A 21,982-nucleotide genomic window follows, 5' to 3' on the forward strand; every position below is an offset into this window, starting at 1 on the left:
TGAACTGAGGAGACATTGCAGCCTCTGGCATCGCTCCAGATTCAGCTCAAAACCCCCTCCTTGTGTTCACCAGAACGCCGGGCCCAGAGAGGCTGGTCTCCTACCCTCCCCCTTTGTGTCCTGCTCCTTTTGAAGACTGTGGTGTGAGGAGCACGGGGACAAGCATATCCACCCCACTCCTGGCAGCAGCATGAGGCACAGCCCCCAGCCCAGCCAGCAGCGCTCCCGTGCCCACAGCACTTAGTCCCCAGTTGGGGAGCACCAGGCTGTGGCCCCAGACCTGGAGACGGCCAGTGAAGTGCTGCTGAGCCCTCCTCTCACTTCTCATGCTTCCAGAATCACTCCAAGGGATCTTTCTGCAGTATTTGTGTGACCCTCTGTGTCCACTGGGATTGCACAGCCAGGTTTTGAAGGGGCACGTTCGCAGCTTTGACATTTGCAGGGGTGCAAATGCCCCTCATTCCTTACCACACCCCAGCTGCCACATGAGAGACAGCCCACTGCAGCAACCACTGCCCCACAGCCCCACGGGACTGGCACCAAACATTTCTTCCCATCTACCACAGCAAGCTTCCCAGGCACTAGTTACTGAGCTGAGGTCTGTAAGGCCAGCTCTCCACACCATGCACACATTCCTCAAGCCACGGTCTCCTCCAGGCCACGCTGGCAAGCTGACAGCCCATGACTGTGGCACCACAGCTCTGCACTGCCCAGAAAGCCCCCTGCCAGCTGCTCTGCCCTTCTTTGCATTTGCTGCTTTTGGTGATGTCCAGTCATATTCTTTATGTACACCTCTGCTTGCAGACCAAATGGATCTGGCTAGCACTCTAAATAACACAGCTCTGAGCTTCACTTCCACCAGTCTCGAGCTGCACAATTATTTCCAAGTACTTTATCATCTCACAGTGTTTGTGTTTACACACTGCACACTGGGTTATCTGCTTCTGGGAGACACAATCTCCTTTAATTTCATGTATCTCTCAGAAGCCTAACCTGTTCTTACAGCAGAGCTGCCACTTGCTAGCATTTGTCATTAGCTAATCTCACTGCTGAGTTGAGCACAACTCTCCCTTTGAACACAGACACCCTCTAACCAGGACATTACAACTAGAGCTTATCCCATCTTTACCCAGCAAATGCAAGAAGTCTTCCAACTCTTGCTATGCAGCAGCTCTCTCCTTCACTCAACCATCCCTGTCCCTACATGCTCTTATTCCCTGTGCTGTAAAACTACACATTCTTCTGAGCACAAGTTACCTTTTATTTCCCAGAGAAGAAGACTCCATATGAGTAGCCACAACAGTCTGATCTTTCCAGCATCTTTTCAAGCTTCAGTGTTATTTCCAGCTTCTTCAAAGTTTCCCATTACAAATGTGGCCTGATTCATCTCATTTGCTGCTGCAGATGCCCATGTGAACCTCCCACTGACACTCTGACTTAAATTCCATCAAATTCAGTCCCCACTGATTGTGCAGAAAGGTGCAATAGGTCAAATACACCTTCCAGTAAACTACCCCATTAGTCCATTGCCTCAAAGGCCACTTCTCACACAGCTTTTGGTTTAGTTCTTTGGCTTTGATGGCAGTCTGGTGTACAAATGCGTTTGAAAACGATGTTCTCTGATCTACAGAATTTGGTAGGAAACTTGGAAGCTCTTCCATGAAAGAGATTTATGACTTTTCTGATTGCTGTTGAAAGATGCTGGCTGAAAGGCAGGTGCTCCTTGGTGACACACATGGATCCCACAGCTGCCTAGAGGATTCACACCCAAACAACTAAGCATGCAATTTACCTGTCCTTCTGTTGAATCTGTTCACTAAATGACATCTTTTACCAGCTATGTGCTAGGCTGACTATCTAATAGATTTTCTTGCCACACTTAAGTCAACATATTATCATTGAGTTATCATGGTAAAATTTGTGATTCAATTCCAAAACAATTACTGATTAACTCATCACTCAAAACCTACGGAAACTCTAACTGGCACACTCCAGTGAGAGAAGGGAGAACCCTCTCATGTCAGATATGAAGCCCTGTTGATCTGATGGGAGCTGAAGGTCATACCTACCAAAAAATGTCCTTTTCCCTAGACTTGCAATAACACCTCAGCCTTGAGCCCCAACCCAAACACCCCACGGCATTAGTGATTATCTTCATCAAGAGCGTATTCTGGTCTCATCAAGACCTTGGAGATACTGCAATACTATTAATGTACAGGGTAAAATCAATGACTGAAACTCATTAATTGCTAAAATGTGACTTATTCCCATTCCTCATCCCCAGCCCTTGCATGGGTGATCCTGCAGCCAAATAAAACCTTGTCATGTGAAGAACGACCGAGGTGCAGCGCGAGCCCCTCACAGCACACGTGAAGGAATCTCACCGGAAGATGAGATAACTGGGTTACTGAAGCTGCTTCACTCCCTGTTCAAAAGCTTCGATGAGAAGTTAAGGTTCAGGCTGGTAAATACCAGACTAAGCAAGTGCAGAAGGGCAAAGCAGTGCTGCCTGGGCTGGCCCCGCTCAGCGCGTCCAAGGGCCGTGCGAGCAACGGCCAACGCTTGCACAGCTGCACTAAATTTAGAGGAGTTAAATTTAGCTCCACTAAATTCTCCCTTGCTCAGGCAAGGCCAGGATGAGGCAACATGATTTCAGTTGTATTGGAGCAACTACAGTTTTCCTTTGTCCTGCTCTGCATCTCCCAGCTACGTCCTGCAACAGCCCAGACACGAGCTGTGCAGCAGGACAAGACCTTCCTCTGCCAAGGCAGCAACAAAGCCCTTCAGTCCTGACTGCTCTGCTTGGCCCATGGCACCCCACAAATAGCAGAGCTGGGAATAGGCTCTGGGGGTCTGGACTGAGTCTGCTGTGCTGTGCAGTGGCACACACAGACTATGCTGACCAGCAAGTCCTGTCAGGAGAAAGAACATGATGCTGAGGAACTTTTTAAAACAATCAATGAGGAACAGAAGTAACTCTCAATTGCCAAGTACTCAGCAAGGCAGGAAAATGCAACTTTCACAGCACTAAATAAGAAGGAAAATCCAAATGCAGCGTTTGAAAAAGCTGAGTTACTGCTGACTCTCCCTCCAGGGCCCAGCTGAGGGGAGCAGAGCCCGACAGGAGGTGGTGGCACGTCTCAATGCAGGTCAGGGGAGCTAAGGGAGAGAAACAATGCACTGTACCTCCACACAGGCAGCTGCCTCCAAAAGAGCCACTTGGTTTTTTTCCACTGCAGATGGCTTTGGCACCTCTTGCTTTTGTCTCTGTTCGGGTGTGCTGCCAGTTCCCTCTCTGAACCTGCCCTCTCCAGCATGACTCCATCTGCAGCCATGTCAAACCCTGCCATCTTCTTTTCCAAGCCATGAGGCTGCTTCTGCAGCTCTGTGGTGTGTTGTACCATGCACTGCCCAGGCTGGGCAGCCTAGACCACAATCAACTTCTGGGAAAGCTGCTGCATGCTGTTGTTGTTGGGGGACCCCAGAGGACACACTGAGCCAGCCCCACCAACCGAGCACCAGCACCCCAAATGAGGACAGACAGCAGCCAGCTGCTGATGGAAGCAGCTTCCTTGGCACTGTCCACTGCCCAACCACCCCACTGCAAGGTGAAGGCAGCTAAGAACTGGCACATTTGAGACAGCAAACTTGGCCATTCCTGACAGATCTCCCTAGAGAACAGATGCACAGCAGCCTCGCAGTGCAGGGACAAGGCAGTTACCAACCAGCAGCACCAACCTGCAGCACCTTCCCAGTCCTCTGTGCAGGAAATACCCTCACTTCCCTCACCCCCCTGACTCTGGCAGGCCCTTCTCACTTGACACTTCTTGGTCATGGCTCCTTTTCCAGGACATCAGCTGAGCTTCTCACTCTTCAGTGTGCCCACACACAGCAGTGCCATGGCTCTTGGCCATCTGCTCCTGTTTTCCTTTCAGCCTCGTGTAGACTTCAAGCAGAGCTTTCCCAGTTCCAGGCCACAAGAACCACCACAGGTTTTACTGCTCTTGCTGAGTTTCCACTGAAAGGTGGCAGCTGTCTTTGCCAAGTCTTGCTTGTGCTTTCAGATAAAGCCACGCTGAAGGACTCGGCAGCACAGGCCACAGACAGGACCCTCAGGACATAACAGTAACTGAAGGCAACATTCACACAGTGAGGAGGTGAAGATGTGTGTGTGAGATGTGTGTGCCTGACAGGGAGAACTGTGTGACACAGATGTCTGTGCCAATGCAGGTGGGGTGCAGAGGGCCAGCAGCAGCTGCTGCTCTGCCCAGGAGCAGGGCACAGCCCAGGCTGGGTGCTCTGGCCCTGCACTGCCCAAAGACACCACGAACCCTTTTACTTCCATCAGCTGTACCATAGTGCAGGCAGGATTGTGCTCCCTGCCTGGCACCCTCCAGGGAGACCTGCAAACTTATCTCAGTGTTGACCTCTCTCCAAATTTGAAAGAGGCTCTCTGGAGAAACAAGACCGAGGCATGAACACGAAATGCCATTTAGCTCTCACCTCAGCCCTTCCTGCTGGAGCTTGCAGAGGAGCAACCATCACCTACAATGGCCCTTTTGTTTTCCAACGTTCTTTCTTTCTCTCCTCTGCAGGACTTGCAGGACAGCAATTAACATGTTCTTTTTTTCTGTGTGACTCTTCTTGGTCCAACTCACTCAAAAATAAAACCTCCTTCCTCCTCACAAGTGCATGACTTGTAATTTCCCTTTCAGCCAACTTTCTCCAAGCACTGTTCATGTCCCTTCCTCTGCTCTTGTGTGCTCAACAGAATTGGTAAACAACTCTTATATTATGGATGTCACATCTATTTTCCATCTAGCTTCATTCTATCTTTCTTGAGTGGAATGTAATAGAGACCATATAATTTACAAGGCTGCTCTCCTCCTGACCTGCTGCACTTGCTCAACTCCAGAGACCGAGTAGCGCTGGGAATCCACAGCCCAGCCCACTTCTGAGTTCAGCTGTGGGGAGTTTTTTGGTCAGACTGCTGTGTTACCTGATTATATTTTAAGAAAGGGATCTTTTAACTCCCTTTTTTCAGCGTGCTCATTTCAGTAAAGAACAAAAGTCTTCACCTCTGCAGTCTGGCTCCTCTTGGGCACTGGCAGGGCTGTTTGCCCCTAGCACTGCCCACCCAAGCAAAGCCTGCAGTCCCACCCCCCACAGCACAGCCCAAGCATGGATAAGCCATTTATGTGCTCTCATATGTCTAAGTACAAACAGGTTACCTTCTCTTCACAGAAACACAAGTATTGACCACCTTATTACTGTCAGAAAGCCATTTCCCAGCTCTACATCCAGCCACTGCCATAAGCAATAATACTTTATGCAGGACAAATGATTCCCAAGACATACTACATTGAATTACCTACCTACAGACTGGTTTGTACGTGCCCTACTGCCTGCACACAGACCAAGCCACATGCCAGACCAGGTGTTTAAACCCCCTGAAATACTCACAGATCTTTCTGTTTACCTAAACAAGTAAAGCTGCAGTTTTGTAGACAAAGCCCTCAACGCTCCCACTGACAACAGCAGGCTCTTTGTGACCATCTAGAATGTCTTGGTGAACACTGAGTAGGGATTAGCACTTTTTGGTATGTCTATGAACATAAACTACACATTTATGCTCTACTAATACACAGCCTTAAGCAGCTGAGCACCTGTGCCAGCAGCAAGCTCTGCTGCGACAACAGCTACAAGGCAAAGAGCTCATTGTGGATATGATCCTCCTTGGAAAGATGGCAGCAATTTTCTGCCTCTGAAACGGTCTCTGTGTAGCAATTCAGAGCAGGAATGTTTTGTAACAGCAGGAGCCCAAGATGCAAACCCACTCCTGGCTCCCCAGCCAGCCCCACACACGGCAGCAACGGCCCCCGGGACAGACACGAAGGCTCCTTACCTCAAAGCAATAGTCTTGTCCCAGGATGCTACTGTGGACTGGCTTGATGACCACTTCTTCCTCCATACTGAGATCCAGAGCCTCAACAGCACTACTGGGACTGAGCAAAGACTCGTGGGAGCGCGATTCTTTCAGCCTCGGCATTAGATGGGATCTGAAGGAAGAATGAAACGGTATCAGTGGAGGTTTCCTTCCCAGGGGAACGATTTAATCCATCTGTTAGCAACAATATTCCTGGGAAATCTTTGCCATGAGGTAACCAAGGAGCCAGGATAGCAGGGACTGCCACGTTGTCCCGTGTATCATGCGGTGAGCAGGTTCCATTACAGGCTGTATGCTCAGCAGAACAGCTTCTCCAACCTCAGACGCAGCCAGGACTGTGCTGTTAGAGGTTTGTAGCCTCTGGGTCTCTGCACAGATGAACAAGTCTTTAAATGGCCCAGGGAGGTGGGGGAGCTATTGCAGAGCCATGGAGCTGAGGTGCTGAGGGCCATGGGCTGGTGATGGGCTGGGCAGGGTGAGGGGAGGGCTGGGACTGCAGCAGCTTCAAGGGCTTTTCCAGCTGGAATGATTCAGTGACTCTGTCCCTGTGCACAGCCATCCTTCTCCCCACCACAACACACATGAATATCACAGATGCAGCCTGTGTCTGGATCCACCCTCAGTAACCAATAACCCAAGGGCTCCTGTGCTCTCTCCAATTGTTACACACATCCCTGGGATGGGGACAGTGTGGAAAATAAGGCCATGATAGCCCTATCGATTGATCTAAATGCTCTGGAGTCCCACTGGCAGCATTTAGCAGCAGGGAGCCCACAGACAGCTAGCAGCACACCATTTTTGAGACAGCCAATACAATCAATGGTGCTGTAACTCTTAAAGCAAAACTAGAGCTCAAGGGGAAGACAAAAAAAAAAGATAGCAAGGTGCTCCCAGGGAAAACACAGGCAAAATATAAAGTGGCAAGGGAAAAAACTACTTGCCTTCTCTATAGCCTGTGCTGTGTGCAATGTTCCCACACCAGCCAGCTCACCAAAGCTCTGATCCTGGTAACTCTGACCTTTAAAACCTCTGGCAAGGGTCCTCCCATGAGACCACATGCCTCTCTGCTTACAAAGAGAGTATGATGCCTTCTTCAAAGGCATGGAAGGACAGAAATAAGAGGACTTTGAGATATTCTCTGCATGGTCTTTTAAGAGTGAAACAACAATGCTCCCAGTGTGCTCCCAGATTGCCTTTCTCTGTGTGTTGAGTTTTGCCATCCTCTAGAATAAAGCCGACCAAAACACAGGCAAATGTCAACAGTGCATGCAAAATTCATGGCTTCCAGTGAATCCCACGCCAAGCTGAATCTAGAAGACAGCCAGGGGAGAGTCTAAGGTAAACAGCAGCACAAGATAAACAGGCACTCCTCTAGATGTGACATTAAGATTCCTGCCATGGCTGAAGCCCCAGGTGATGAGGGCCCAGCCTGCAGCTGGGTTCTCCAGCTGAGCATGCTAAATGGACAGCTCTGAGAGCTGCAGCCCACCCGTCCTGGCTGGCAGCACGGAGCCGCAGGAGCAGCGACAGCCGCGGCTGCCGGCCAGGCTGCCTGTGCTGGCACCTGCTGAGGCCCAGGCACAAAAACACACCACCACACCACCATCTTTTCTTAGGGGACAAACATGAGCCCTCAGATGTTAAAAGCCCCAGGTCCCAGCCCCAGGCTGGATCAGAAGCAGTGGCTTTGAAGCAAAAGGCTCTCTATCCCATTAGCGACTCTCTAAACTGCCCACTCACCCCGTATCTCTATGGTGAACAAATTGATCTTTAGGAACTGAGCACAGTCATTTCCCAGTACTTTGTGGCAATTTTACACTATTTTCACAGAAAAAGGGTCCATATCCTTTTCCTCTGAATGATACTGTAAATTAACTCTAACACAGGCAGACAGATCAAGTTACCTCTGGATGCTGAGTGCAGAACTAACACCCGGCAGCTCAAGAACTGGCAATGCAGACTGCTCACCAGGCCTGGGAAGCCCAGAACCAAGGCATTTATGCAAAATCTTACTTCCATGCTGTCAAGATGAAATCAGGAAAGGAAAGTAACCGAGCTGAGACCTGCATTCCTGTGTGGACAAATGTGAGTACTGATCAGCTAAGCCCACAGCTGAGGCACTGCAGCCTGTGCTGTGCCCATGGCCACTGACGAGCTGGGCTGCTTCATGCTGCCTGGGGAATGTTCTGCTAAAATTACAACCAAAACAAGTCTATTTGTCATTTAAAGCTACTGCAGCTGCAAGGGTGGGAGTGCAGATGTGCAGTACAAAGAATTATCACGGGGGAGTTTCTCAGGACACATGATGTTCTCACCAGATCCAGCAAATGCCTATTTCTATCCCTCTGTGCTCTGCTGGGTGCCTCTGGGAATCCTGAAATGAACGGGACTTTACTTAGGCAGGAGGTTATTTGTCAGGTTCTTGCCTCGGCAGGACCTGCTCCCACGATGCCTTTTACTCCTGAACAGTGGATCAGATCCAACCCAGGTCAGCAACAGCAACATTTCTCACCAGATGCTGCACTGTACGGAGGGAGCGCTGCGGTCTCAGACCAGCCCTAAAAGGCCCAGCATCTGTCTGTGTATCAGGAGCTAAGTGGGGAGATGTCATTAGAGACTTTTGTTTGAAATCTCAGCAGAAGGGATGAGAGATCTTGCTGCCAAAGCAACCCTGGCAGAGCAGGATGAGTGCTGCCTGTGCAGAGCCTCCTCAGCACCACTGAGTCAGCCCTGACCCTACAGTATTTAGCCCACAGCAGCCCAGCACAGTCTAGGGGGCAAGCAAATGCCCCAGAGTGCACAAAGGGTTACACACCAAAGTCTTCAAAGAACACAAGGTCCTTCCATTTTAATACCCTGTTCTAGAGGAGAGAGTATTTCTAGTGTCCTCTGGTAAGGAACATGACCTGTGCAGCAGGAGTCCGTTTACTGGAAGATGTTTGCAAGTCCACTGCAGCTCCCACAGACCTGCCTTTGTGTTAAGTCAGAAAACAGTTCTGCTATGGCCATAAACTGCTTCCCAGACCCAGGGGGTGAGGACACTCTGCTGCTCTGAAAGGACCACTCAGCCTCCCCTGCTTTGGGCTGGGAGAACGTTCACTTGTTGCATGTGTGTTAAATAGAGCCCCTGGAGTGAGGTCATCTCTGTCTTGTACCATATCAGCCAGCAACGACCTGGAGGGCTTCATCCAGAGACAACTGCCTGAGTGAGGGCTGGCAAGTGCTGAACACCCCCTGCTCTTCCTTTGCCATCCAACACCCTAACAGGCAAACTCACCTGGAATGTCATTTGCTTACTGTGAATGTACAGTTCTGAGATGACAGAGGCACTTTGTTCAAATTCATGTCTCTACCACCCCTTTTCAAGATGCTGCCTGTGGAGCCATCCAATCTCTCACTGTAGTAACTCACTGTATAACCCAGGTCCCATCCTGGCTTATGTGAGCTGATCAAATTCAGTTCCTATACGGTGGGAGCACTTCCCAGAGACATCTCACAGCAGGAAACCCTCTATCCAAACAGCACTCTCAGTTCTTTTTGCCATAGGCCTTATTTAATCCTTTTCTACTTGCCTAAAGTTCAGTTGAAATGAACAGAGGGGGCAAAAATCTCATAACAGACCACATTAGTTCTAAAGAGAAATCACATTACTGCCCCCGGTCCTGAGCTGCAGAGTCCTACAGAGAGGCAGACGGTCTCTGCTTATTAAAGAACGAGGTTTACTGCCCAAGAGCAAGGAGAGAGGATTGTTGTTGTACATAATGAAAGTCATAAAACATTACCATGTGAAGGGCTGCTATCCCCCTCTGCCTGCTTCCTCCACAGGCAGCCAGAATTGGGGATGTCAAGTCTGACCAGGCTGTGACAGCACAACCTGATCTCACCAGCACCCTGGGGACTACAGCAAAGCCTTTGTGGGCACAGAGAAACGAGCACAGGACCATCCATTCTCTCCTCCTCAAGCTCCAGGGCTGGGTTTTGAGTGATGGAGGCAGCTCCACACAGGGACTGCAGGGATGGCCCAGCACTCCAGGCTCTGTCAGGAACAACGATACTCTGCTGAGGCTACAAGGAAGGGAAAAATGTAGGGCTTGTCTGCACAGAATCATTCTGGAATAGGTCTCATGCTCCAGAATTGCTTTCCTGTGAAGACAAGCCCTCAAAGAGGCAACCCCATCAGTTTTCATCTCAGAACCTCTAAAATCACTGCTGTGGTTTTGTGATGGAAATTTTCCTAGTGGTTTTGAGAGACAGAAACAACCAGGGAAGCTGGCTGTGTGGCTGCAGGGAGATGGAGCACAACACTGAAACCTGGGGGGAAAAAAACCCAAAGAGCCTTTCTTAAATCTCCTACTGTTCTACTGTGAGAGCACAAGCAGATTGGGGCATTTTGAAGGAAGTCCAGGCACTAAGCTGAAGATGGTCCATTAATCCCAGCTGCAGAGCTGGCCTTTGCAACATGAATGCCTCTCCACTGTCAGAGGGATCTGATCTCCTACATTACAGGTTTGACTCTGTGACACGTCTCCTGGTCAGGAAACATTCCCTGCACACAGCTTTTCAAGGGCTGACAACTCTTTTTCTCTGACCAGCTGGGAAGAGAGTCTTTAGGGCAGCCTTTCCCCTCTGAGCAGCACACGGCCACTGCAGGGGTCCGACACGCACAGACGCAGCGGAACAGACCGTGAGATCCACACGGCATCCACAGCCTTTAAATCCATCCCCAGCCTGGGGATTAGGTTTTGTTATGACTGAGAACAAAGTGGACAACTCCACCAAATTGATTTGCTACGTCAGATGGGAGAAGGATTGGAGCAGTCACAGATGGGAGTAAATCACAGGCCACCCTCTGCCAGCCTCACCCGGCGCCGGGAGCTCTGCGCACGCAGCCTGCCAACCTGCTGCCACTGGCAAACTGGGACCAGGCTCTCTGCAGGGCCCAAACTGGTCTGCTGGCAGCATTTCTTCTCTCAGTAGATGCAAATCAGGCTCACAGCTCTCCCCCACGCCCTCTCCTCGCCTCACCAGCAGTGCCTGTGTGGCCCCCTGCTAACCTCCTGACCACTGCTGGGAGTTCTCATCCATTGCTCCCCAACGCCTCACCCAGCGATGTTATGGGAACAACCAAGGACAACAGCAGAACAGAACCTGCACACTTCCTGAAGATGAGAGAATGGTTTTTCTCCCTGTAGGAGAGGATGCAGGGACACACTCTCAGCATGCAGCACATCCTTCTCCCTGCTGTGCTACCCTCAACCTTCTCCCCCAGACCTCTGCCCTGGCAGTGCCACCCTGGGCTGGAGCACAGGTGGGTTCTCTGGGCAGGAGAGTCTGGGGATCACTTGTCCCACGCAGGAGGGAAGCTGCAGGATGGAAGCTGCTGTCACATGTTGCCCTCACTAAGGCAACACCTTCGCTGAGCAACACAAAGGACATGTAATTAAACTTATTAACACCTGCCCTTGTTTTCAGACTGTTCCCAGTTTTAACTGGCAGAAGAATTAATTACATTCAGAAGGACTCTGTCAGCTCATACCAGATTCCAAATGTTGTTTTTGCCAGGGTGAACCTGAGGGATGGTTTTAACCCGTGACAGTCACCTGAGCGTGGAGGTTTGTTTGTTTAACAACGTGTGGCTGCAAAGTTTGTGAGTGACAACCTGAAAGTGCAGCACGGTACAGCCAGCACGGACACTGAGCGCCTCTGGAACGTCCAAGATGAGAGAAACCACAAAAGCAAGCAAAATGTGTCAAGACTAAGAAGCAAAAGGTGATCAGGAATATACCTGAGTTTCAGTAATAGATGTTGTTAGGAAGCTAAAGAAGTAACTTCTTTCCCAAGCGCAGAGCAGCACCACCATCTCGCTTTCAATGGAAATTGACATCATATATACAAAAAAACCCGTTTTCTTATCACACCAACCAACCTAACACAGTACAAATAGTGCAACTGGAACACGTTGCCCAGAGATGTTGTGGCTGCTCCATGCATGGGAGTGTTCAAGGCCAGGCTGGACGGGGCTTGGAGCAACCTCGTCCAGGGGAAGGTGTCCCTGCCCGTGGACAGAGAGGTTTGAACACGATGAGCCTTAAGCTCTCTTACCCTCCAAACCATTCTGTGTTTCTACGATTCTCTATCTGTGGACATCAGACGCAAACAGCAGTCGCAGATCCACCACTCCCATTTGGAGCTCAAACCAAAGCACAGCCCTTGGAACCATCTGTTCCCACAGCACCAGTCTCTGCAGCAAGCAGGGGCGGGAGAGCCCCCAAAAACACCTGGGGAACCTCCGAGAAGACACAGGCAAAGCCAAGGAATACAGCTGCTGTGGGCACTGCTCCAGACCCCTCTGTCCCTGCCACCGCCCCGAACAGGAGCCCCTCCAACACGGGACTTGTACCCTAAGGCTAGCAAGTTTCCAGGGCAGGAGGAGACAGGGATAAAGACCGCGAGTTTTATCACTCAATTCGTGCTTAACCGAAGTGTGGAGGCAGAATCTGTACCAGGAAGCAAAAGGAAAGCAGGATGCTTCCTCCCGGACTAACCACAAGGCAACTGAGATCACAACGCCCCATCTCCCACACCACGGCCCCGGCTGCACAGAGCCCGGCCACGGGCGGCTGCCTGGAGCAGCGACCAGCACGTTGTCATAAACCGTGATGAAAACAAATTCTTAACACACACAATCACGGACAGAGCGCTGCTAAAAATAAACACTCCGTGCCGAGGAGCGGGCTGGGAGCGAGCGGGGGCTGCAGCCCCCCAGCACCGGGTCGCCAAGCGCCGCAACGGCCTCTTGCGAGCCCCGGCGCCTCCCGGCCGGCTCCGGGCCCCGCCGCATCCCATCCCATCCCCATCCCGACCGGGGGCGCAGCCGCTGTGACAAGCGGCGCCGCGGCCCCGCTCCGCCGCCGGGCAACACGGGGACGCGGCCCCGGCGCGGGCTGGAGTTCGCTTTGGACGCGCGGCGGCCCCGGCCGCGCCCGGCCCGTCACCGACCCCCGCAGACACTCCCCGACACGCGGCCCCGCGCCCCGCACTCACCCGCGGGGCCGGGCTGCCGCCGCGCCTCGGCCATGCCGCGCTGCCGCCGCCGCCGCGGGCCGGCCGCCCCCCGGCCCGGCCCGGCCCCGCCGCCGCCGCCCCGCCCCGGCTCGGGCCGCCGCGCCGCCGCCGGGGCCGCGGGATTGGCTGCGCTGTAACTGGGCAGAGCGCCCCGGGCCCGCCGCCCCCGCTCCCCCGGCCGCGGCCCCGCGGGAGCCGCAGCGGCGCGGGCCGGGCTCCGGGGCGGGGATGGCTCTGCCCTGCGCGGCGCCCGGGACCCGCCTCGCCCCTCCCCGCCCCGCCGAGCGCCCGCAGCTCTCCCCGCCGCCCCGCTCGCCTCTGCTTCGTGTCCGCTCGCCGCTTTCATTTTCCCGTCATAAACCTCGGGAAACCCCGAGTCTCCGGGAGCCTTTATTTTGGAAGAAAAAGCCCTGCGCTTCTTCCCCTCCCGCGCGGCTCGGCGGCTGTGGCCGGGCTCGCAGTACCGGCCGGCGGAGCAGGGAGGCAGCAGCCTGGCCGCCGCAGGCCGCCCGCTCGGCTGTCCTTGCCCTCGGATGCACACGCACATTCCTTTCCCGTTTTGGGAAGCCCAAGCCACTGACCTTTGCAGCAGCGCGATCCACAGTAAGGAGTAGCGCCTGCAGCAGCAGCCGGCCGCGCCGGCGCGAGCCATGCTCCGCGCCCCGGCACCCCGCACGCACGATCCCGCATGGGGACTGCGCCCGCCAGCGCGGCGGGGCTCAGGTGAGCTCTGTGCTCACGGCCTGGCTCCCCGGCGCAGCGCGGGGCCGCTCAAGTGCACACTCACGAAAGACGGCGCCCAGAGCAGCGGGTAAGAGCGAGACGAGGACGCGAGACGGTGGAGAACAGAGAGGAAGGCTGCACAGCGTGGTCCCACTGTCCTGATTGCCACCATCCTCACCCAGCCCACGCCGACACGTTGCCAGAGCCAGACTGCTGCTGTCATCCTGGCGTATTCAAATGCCTCCATTACTCATCAAGAACAAAGTAGGACTATCTAGTAAATGAAAAACCACCACATGGCACCGTCCCCTGCCTGTTATTTATGCCTGCTTCCTTTTCCACTTTTCAAAGGCTACCGTCCATGTCTGCAGCAAATCATAAATCCCGCAGCTCGGGCGAGGCTGCTGGCATCAGGGGAGGAAGCAGACACTGGGGCTGCAAACGCCGGGCAGCGCTGGAGCCCAAACGAGAGCGAAGGTAAACAAACATCGCCGGCTGCTCAGATGGCTCGGGAAGGAGAGCGGGCAGGTCTCCGAGTGGAAGACGGGCAGGTCCTGCTCCGGGCAGCAGGCACAAGTCTCAGCTCCCCCAGTGAGTCCCCAGACGGGCCGTCCCGCCAGCCAGCACCACCCTGCACAGCACTGACAAGTGAGTCAAAATTGGTAGGTCCTCTGCCCGGCTCCCGCACCAACTCCCTGCTCATCCTCCCTCATGTGCCTCTCCTCCTCAGCCAGAGAGGTAACACATGACCCTCTTGCACCTCCAAAGGATCCAGAAAATGTGAAGGGCTGGCAGCATTATTGCTGGATTTGAATCATGAGTACTGTCTGTCACCTAAGGCCAGTGGGGTCCTTTTTGTCCTTCCAGGGTAAATCAGTCCCCACTGCACCCCAGGGACAACAGCATCAGCTCACGAGCTGTGCTGGCTGCAGAGTGCCCTGGTCACTGCATTCCCCACCTCGCTTCCTCGCCAGAGCACATGCAGACCCCTTCCCTTTGCAGTCTGCAAACAGAGCTCTGCATTTAGCACATTTTGCTTCACTTTTGCCTCCCCCCATTTCCCCCGCCAGCAGTTTGAAGTTTTCTCACCCTTTGTTGGCAGATGCCACGCAGAGAGACAAGCTCGCTGTCCTCGATCTGCTTTTCAGGGCTTCTATAAAGTAGGGCACCAGCATCAACCCAGCCTCAGGTTTTTGATACATTGCTGGAGTAGCCAAAAATAATAATGGGCAGCTTCAGTCAGTCTTTTCCTTCTCAAACCTGCAGCAGCAGCAGCAGCACAGGGGTCCTTTGTGAGGCAGAGCAGAAACACGGCGCACACCAGAGTGAAATCCCGGTCAGCAATCCTCAGCCATCCTGCCCCGAGCCGGGCTCACCAGCAGCTCCACCAGCCTCTGCTATTTGGGGTCCCCTTCCCCACAGCCATCAGCGCTTTGCTCCCCGTATTTCCTGTAGCACCTTATCTCCTTTGCTGTGCTGAAATGCTATGGTCAAGTTACAGTTTTACCAACCCTTTTATCTTTCTGGCAAGGCACAAAAACTGCTGAACCTGAACTTTGGAACGAGCCTTCACACTCGCACTGGGCGGAGAGCAGCAGCGACAGAAGCGACAATCTAGGTTCTCCCTGCAGCCCACCACTGGAATCTTTCCTGCTGCACGTTCAGACACATTATGAGGACAAGCTGGAAGGAAGTACTGAGCCCAACAAGCCTGTGCTTTTGGCCTGTGTTCCAGCAGGAAGCCGGGTACGCTGGGAATTGTGGCAGCTCCGGCTGACGTAAGGACCCAGCACAGCCCCGCTGCTGCTACCAGATGAAAAGGACAACCAGCAAGACCCAGCAACAGAGCTCTGTTTGCTGGGAGCTGCCCAGTTGAATTTCTCCAGTCCCAAACCTGAAATTCCAGATGTTGGGTCTGTGCAAGACTGTCACACAAGCCAGAGATCAGGAGATGAACCTGGAGCCCTCAGGTGCTCTGTGTGACCTCCTGCTGCACGTTCATTCTCCACACTCTCACCTCTGTGAATGACAAATGTGTTTCCCAGCAGGGCCCTGCTGCCATGCCCCTGCCCAATGAGCTGCCCATCCATCACCCTGTACTTGGGTTGGTGTCTGAAGCACACAAACTTCTCGGAGCTACAGGTCTGTCATGCACAGGACATTCATCTCCCTCTCCATAGTGTCTGAGCTGAGGGTCCTTGTGCAGCTCACAGAATCTTCAGAGTTGGAAGGGACCATCTAGTTCAATGCCTTGGGGACTGCTCTTTCCCCTCCCCAGGGAGTTCCAGGCAGTGAAGAAACCGCCCTGGGTTGACTCAGTGTTTAAATGCTGCTGCAGTGAGCGTTGCCACCAGAAGCAGCCTGTATGTGGAAGGCTCAGCTAATTTTATGCCAAGCCCAGGTTTACTCCAGCCTCCTCAAACAAGCTTGTACCTCATTCCTCAGCTGCCCAAGGTGGTGTTTCCCTGCTGAGCATTCTCCCCACAGGCAGCTCTGCTGGAGGCTGACACATGGTCAGAGCTGCCACACTCCTTGCCAGCGCCGCATCCTCCCCAGGGCACTGACCATGACCTCTGTCCCTTTGCCACATTTGCAGCTCCTGCTGCTCACGGGCTCCCACGCCACTCACAGCGTTTGTGCCAGGAAAGCCACTAGCCTTCCCCAGAGGGTGGGTGAAATAGTACCTGCAGTGGGCTATTACAGTCAGTTTTCCATCCACAGTTAGGCTCAGTGATTATTATTTGTAGTCCTCTTTTCTTGGGTCACTTTTCCTCCTTTGGTCCCAGCCAGGCCTGGCTTACTCTGTTTCCTCAGCTGGACAGTGGAGGATGGTCAGACCTGCCCTTTAGGCAGTGACCTTTCCAGACTCCCTCTGTGTTAACCTTTTTGAGCTATTAAAGCCAGGAATCTCTCACCTTTTATTGAGTGTGAAGGCAGTACTTTATGACCACTGTCTGTTACTGGGGGAAAATCTAATTCCTCAGTAACCTTCAAGAGTTAGAAGTGGAAGGGACCACGATTACCCAGATTTATTCTAACTCACAGTTAAAATGCCCGTTAATGTCCTAAAACCCACTTCTTTTAGAAAGTTGGAACACTCCCATGTTTCAGAATATGGAACATGAAAAGCCATGTAACTGCCCAGGTGGCTGCTGTCGGCAGGCTGCTGCTGGAGCCTTGGGGTGGGTGTACTCATGACTGTGGGGCTCCTTTGAAAAGCTCTTCAGTGGATGTACTACAACCCACAGCACCGTTAAGCAATGCACAGATTTCACTGCAGATACCGTTAAACCGACTCCTGGGACTCGCCGTGTTCCTCCATCAAGCTGCAGGTTCCCCCAGCAGCCTCTGAGCACTCCAGATCTCCAGCTCCACAGCCCGTAACCTTGACTGTGTTTGTGTTGGTTTATTTTGTCCTTCAGCTCAAGAGGCTGAAGAGCACAGAGACTGCCCAGGCCTTGCAGGCTGGAGGAACAATGGCCAGGTGAAACTACAAGATTATGAAAAGGTTTCTTCACCTGCTTTACTCGAATGTGCTCGGTCTGACAGCAGCCGAGCTGCAGCCCTGGAGCAGAGCTGGCACTTCTGAAAAATCAGGCACCGTATCAAATAGTATTTACACTGAAAGAACATTTAACCTCTGACTAAGGCTGCCTTCTGTGCCACACTTCAGAGTGGCTGCACAGTGGATCTGGACCAGCCAATTTCTCTTTCTGCTTGTAATTAGCTTCACTTTTCTGCTCTCCTGAACAAGCGTTAGACTTTCCTCTAGGAACATAATCCCCATCAACGGGAAACCCGTCTGTGCCGAGGTGCCACTCATCCTTCCTGGAGGTTTTATTTCAAACACAGCATTGTTATTAGCAGCAGATTTTTCTAAACCTTTCCTTGAGGTCCCATTCCTGCAAACGCTCACCACAGTGTTCAGCTCTTAGTCTCGCTTCACAGACACCGCTTCACATGCAGCCACCATCAGAGCCAAGAAGCACTTGCAGGAGGCAAGCTTTGAATTTCCAGTCTCAACTACACAGGGACACTGATGGCAGTTGACTTTGAGCCTCACAAACACAAATACACGTTTTAGCATCTAAACTCCATTTTGGTTTTGTCCTGTCTCACGCTATCAGCATGCTCAGAGACGTCTTCAGAGACTGCTGCATGCTCTTCAACAAAATGATGCTCTTAAAAACCAACATCCAATCAGTGAAAAGTTTATAGTCAGAATCAAGTTAGGAAAATGTTCTTTTGCTGCTGAACTCTTTTTCCTTAAAAAAAACCAAAGGGGAAGAGCTCAAAGCATTTTAAGGCTTGCTTTGATTGTGTGTGTTTTATCCAGAGATGGCAGCAGGATATAAAGCTGATTTCTTCCCATTGCTGCCTCCCTTCTAGACAGGTAGATTTTAGTGGTTTTTAGGGATATAAAGCACATCCATCTCATGGGAACCTTCTTTTCAGATGGAGTAAGAGGTTCACATGGTGAAGTTGGTGACTTTGCGATGGCTTTCAGAGCTGTGACTGTAGGCGATCTGTCCCGGGGAGCACACACGCTGTCCCCTGCTCTGCTCTGCCTCAGGCATGTTACAGCAAACAGAGCCCTTGGAAGACCCAGCATATTTCTGCACTGTTGTACACAGTAGCTGGGCATGCGCTGACAAGGCAAAGGGACGGTAGAAAGCACTGAGGAATGCTGAAGGCAGACTCAGTGCCTGAGTGAGCGCACACTGTCCCTGGGCTCGTCTACAGGCAAGATGCTGGAGGTAGCTACGAGCCCCCTTCTGCTGACAGCCCAAGGCTTTCCCTTCTGGGGTGCTCTCCACAGCCAGCTACAACACACAGCAGTAGTTCTGACACAGCAACCTCACCTCCACAAACAGCCACATCCATGCTAAAAACATCCCCAAATCCCCAAGATATGTCTTGTCTGCAGACTCTGTGCAGCGCTGCCTGCCACAACGGGACCTCAGGAAAAGCCATCGGCCCTGGAGAGCTTCAAAACCAACCCCCATCTACTCCCCTCAACATACATGTAGGCAAAGGAAAGATATTCTTACAGATCACCTCAGTGTTTAGTCTCTCTGTCTCTCTTCTCTGACTCCCACTGGTAACTCCCCTCCAGGCACAACCCGCCTGGGTTCCCATAGCAGTGTGTGGTACAGCCTCAGGACCCCGTGGGGACTCTGACCCTCTGCCCAGGCTGGCTTTTACCCTTCCAGCCTCCCTGACCAGCAATTAAACCTTGCAATCCTGAGGTGCACTCCCATCTTTGAAGTGCAGGTTGCATACTCCATGCAATGCCAGGGGCAGCTACTTCTAGACTTGATGCAAAAATTGTTATTAAAACTTACAAACTGTGACAAACTCTTTAAAAAGTCCAAACCCTGGCATTGCCCTAAATTAAATGACAGCCACAGCCTGCTGAGGGGACGTGGATAAGCACAGAGCCAAGCTTGCATGCAGTCCTTATCCACAACCCACACCTGCTGCTCCCTTCTGGAAGTTTAACTAATGAACTCAAGTGTACAGCCCAGAGGATTTAAGATATGGAAAAGGTCAGAGCGAAGACTCAGGAGTGAGGAACAGACTGAATGGGGTTCATAAATGACAGCCCCATTTTCAACCTAAAATTAATTTTTTCAATAAATTAGGGCAAGTGAGCTTTCCTCCAACTCAGACAATGCAGCTCTCCCTGGACACAGAGTGCTGTGGGGAGGAGGAGGGCACGAGCACTCAGGAATCAATGCTAATGCCCTAAAAATTAATCTCTGAAAATTACTTCAATGGAGTAGAAATGATTTCATATAAATCTCTGTACAGCAAGAGCTGATAAAGTGTCACAGTCATACCTAGGGTAAGTACAGCCTGGAAAAAAGGGTTTAGCCCAGGGTTGGTGTGGTCACTGCCTCTTCCTGCCTCAGTTTCTGAGCTGCACACACCGACTGTGTCATCACAGCATCTTGGAGGCTGCTGGGGAGTGTTAAGAGCTAGTTATGGTTACACAGGACTGAGGATGGGATGTGGCTTCCCCGAGATGAAAACACAGGGGGTTCTACTTTGAATGAGAGTCGTGGTTTCTGATTCCAAACCATGGTGAGGATGGCACTCTGTGGGCAGGGAGGGACGGGCTCCTCCCAACGCCACAGAAAGCCTCTCGGACTCGCTCTCTTTATGAACACAAGTGTGTCCTTTTGGGACCTGCAGGACAGAACCCGCCATGTGCACCCAAATCTAAATCAGCCCTCAGAAGTACAAAGTCTCTTGATCTGGCTGAATAACTTGCAGTGAGGATGTGAGCAGCACGGCAGCTTTGCTGCCAGCGGCTGGCTCAGGATGCTGCAGACCTGCAGCCTCTCCCTGAGCTGTCGCCACATCGTGCTGAGCATTCAGGGGGCTGTGTTGCTGAAGGGCCGTTCCTTCTACTTGTGTCCAGCCCTCATCTCTGCACAGATCCTGGGGAGGGGGATTCAGAGCCAGGCTGCCAGATGCAGAAGTGTAGTCCTGGGCTGTGTTCTCTGTGATACACATCGGCTCCAGTTTACCCTCTAGCCTAGAGAGCAGACAGCGGTGTAGGGATCTCACACCCTCATCTTCCCTTTGAGGGACGAAAGCTCTGCTCTAAATTTGGTCTCAGCTCTCTTTTTGAAGGACTGTCTGTGACAGAGAACGATAACAACTTCAGAAAACCCTGGTTGGCTTTACCAACATATGAGCTTCACACAGGGAGGTGAACCAGCGTTTGTTTTCCCAGCATTTCATTACTAATTTCTTTCAGCGAGATGAAATCAGGCTCAATCCTTCTGACCAGAAACACTTTTTGCCACCTTCTGGATGAGATATGGAGATTCCTGAATGAGTTCTGTGAGCAGCCCTGTCTGATACATGAAAATCTCTATCCTTGCCCACTACAGAGGGGAACCAGGGGGGAACTTGACCAAAACCTTCACGCTGCAGGAAGGAGACAAGAGGCAGAACAGGGACAGGTCTGAGCCCTGATGCAGGAGCTGGAGAAAAACAATTTTCTTTTGTAACCAAGTTATTTTAAATCAATCTAGTTAGACACATGCAAAGCACTGACACAGATGCACTGAAACTGGTTTGGTCCTTCCCTGAACAGGATTAACTTGCTTCAGTTATTAACCAAATTAAACTCCAGCTCATCTTCATTGCAAAAATGTGTTTTACACTGAGAGTTGTGCTGTGTAGAATTTTTAGAGACAGATTCTGGGAGGGTTTTCCTTTGCAGCAGGAATTTGGGGTCACCACACAGCTCCCCCCGCTCTGCACTGGCTGTGTCTGCCCAGCCTGTCCAGAACAGACCCCACAAAGCTTCTCCAGAGCTGGCAACTAAGGACTGAACAATGCTAGCACAGGGTTAAGCCAGAACAGCCGAAGCATGAGGCTCAACGCTGGGGTCCAGCTCTGCAGATTTATTCCCAACATCCACTGCCCTCACTCTGCCCTGTTCCCAGTCTCTGCCACCTCCTCTCCTCATTCCTTACACCCCTTTACCTGCTCAAGTCTCAATCAGATGGCAACACAGAGAAACAAGCTACTAGAAACCCAGTGCAGCCCATGAAGAGGGTCAGTCCCGCAGCATCCGCAGTGTGGGGCCGGGCAGGGAGGCAACAGGCTCCCACCATGTACCACAGCCTGCTCTCAGCTCCCAGATGCTGCTGTGAGCGTGGGAGCAGGGATGCCAGAGAGGAGAGTGTGCCTGGGTGGGTATGGAGCCGGCAGTGCCCGGGCACCCCCAGCGCCGGGGGCCGAGCGTGACTCACCTGAGGCGGCGGCAGGAGCTGGGCCGCCCCGTTCCCCCGCCGGCCCCGCAAGCGAGAGGCTCCACGGCTTTAAGCACCATGGCAGTGCATCAAAACTGAAAGCAGCAGGTTCCCAAATGAGCAACGGCACTGTAAACACCATGAGGCAAAGTCCAGCCCGACCCAACCAGTCCCAGCTGCTTCCCGCTTGCCGCCACAATCAGGAGCTGCCGTCACCAGTCCCGCACTGGCAGTGTTACACCTGAAGTGGCTTCATAAAACAGCTCGAGCTGTTGAAAAAGGACATGCTGTGTGGTTCTAGATTGTGCTGCCTCTCCTCTGCAGGACAGGACTGACCCCCAGCCGTCTCTCTGTTACAGGGCCGGAGGCACAGCAGGATTCATCCAGGGGACACACCGGCCAGGCTGAATGCTGGTGATTCAGCTGAAGCTCCCACACCAGTTCAGGTGAAAGGGGAGCCCTTTTCAGCAAG

The 21,982-nt window shown here is 52.4% G+C and overlaps 2 protein-coding genes across 12 annotated transcripts in view; one reads left to right on the plus strand and one right to left on the minus strand.

The window, feature by feature from the left end:
• DAB2IP (DAB2 interacting protein) overlaps positions 1-21,982 on the minus strand; it is a 145,711-nt gene that overhangs the window by 34,486 nt on the left and 89,243 nt on the right. For 7 of the 11 annotated variants that reach the window (XR_009820068.1, XM_062011869.1, XM_062011870.1 and 4 more), the window contains one exon: positions 5,906-6,059. Coding sequence is in view for 10 of the 11 variants with exons in the window: in XM_062011869.1 (XP_061867853.1) it covers positions 5,906-6,059 (154 nt within the window). In the remaining variant the exon portion in view is untranslated. The other 4 variants (XM_062011873.1, XM_062011876.1, XM_062011874.1 and 1 more) reach the window with 4 other exon arrangements.
• Positions 13,687-15,608, plus strand: LOC133627302 (uncharacterized). The gene is made up of 2 exons (XM_062011893.1): positions 13,687-14,383; positions 15,267-15,608. The coding sequence occupies exons 1-2, from the start codon at positions 14,017-14,019 to the stop codon at positions 15,515-15,517; spliced, it is 618 nt and encodes a 205-aa protein (XP_061867877.1). The 5' UTR covers positions 13,687-14,016; the 3' UTR covers positions 15,518-15,608.

The sequence above is a fragment of the Colius striatus genome, chromosome 19, assembly GCF_028858725.1.
Source record: "Colius striatus isolate bColStr4 chromosome 19, bColStr4.1.hap1, whole genome shotgun sequence".
In the NCBI taxonomy this organism is placed as follows: Eukaryota; Metazoa; Chordata; class Aves; order Coliiformes; family Coliidae; genus Colius; species Colius striatus.

Coding starts and splice junctions, on each gene's coding strand:
- LOC133627302 (XM_062011893.1), top strand. CDS start 14,017: ATGAAAAACCACCACATGGCACCGTCCCCTGCCTGTTATTTATGCCTG. Junction 14,384..15,266: donor ACCCTGCACAGCACTGACAA/GTGAGTCAAAAT, acceptor CTTTCTGGCAAG/GCACAAAAACTGCTGAACCT.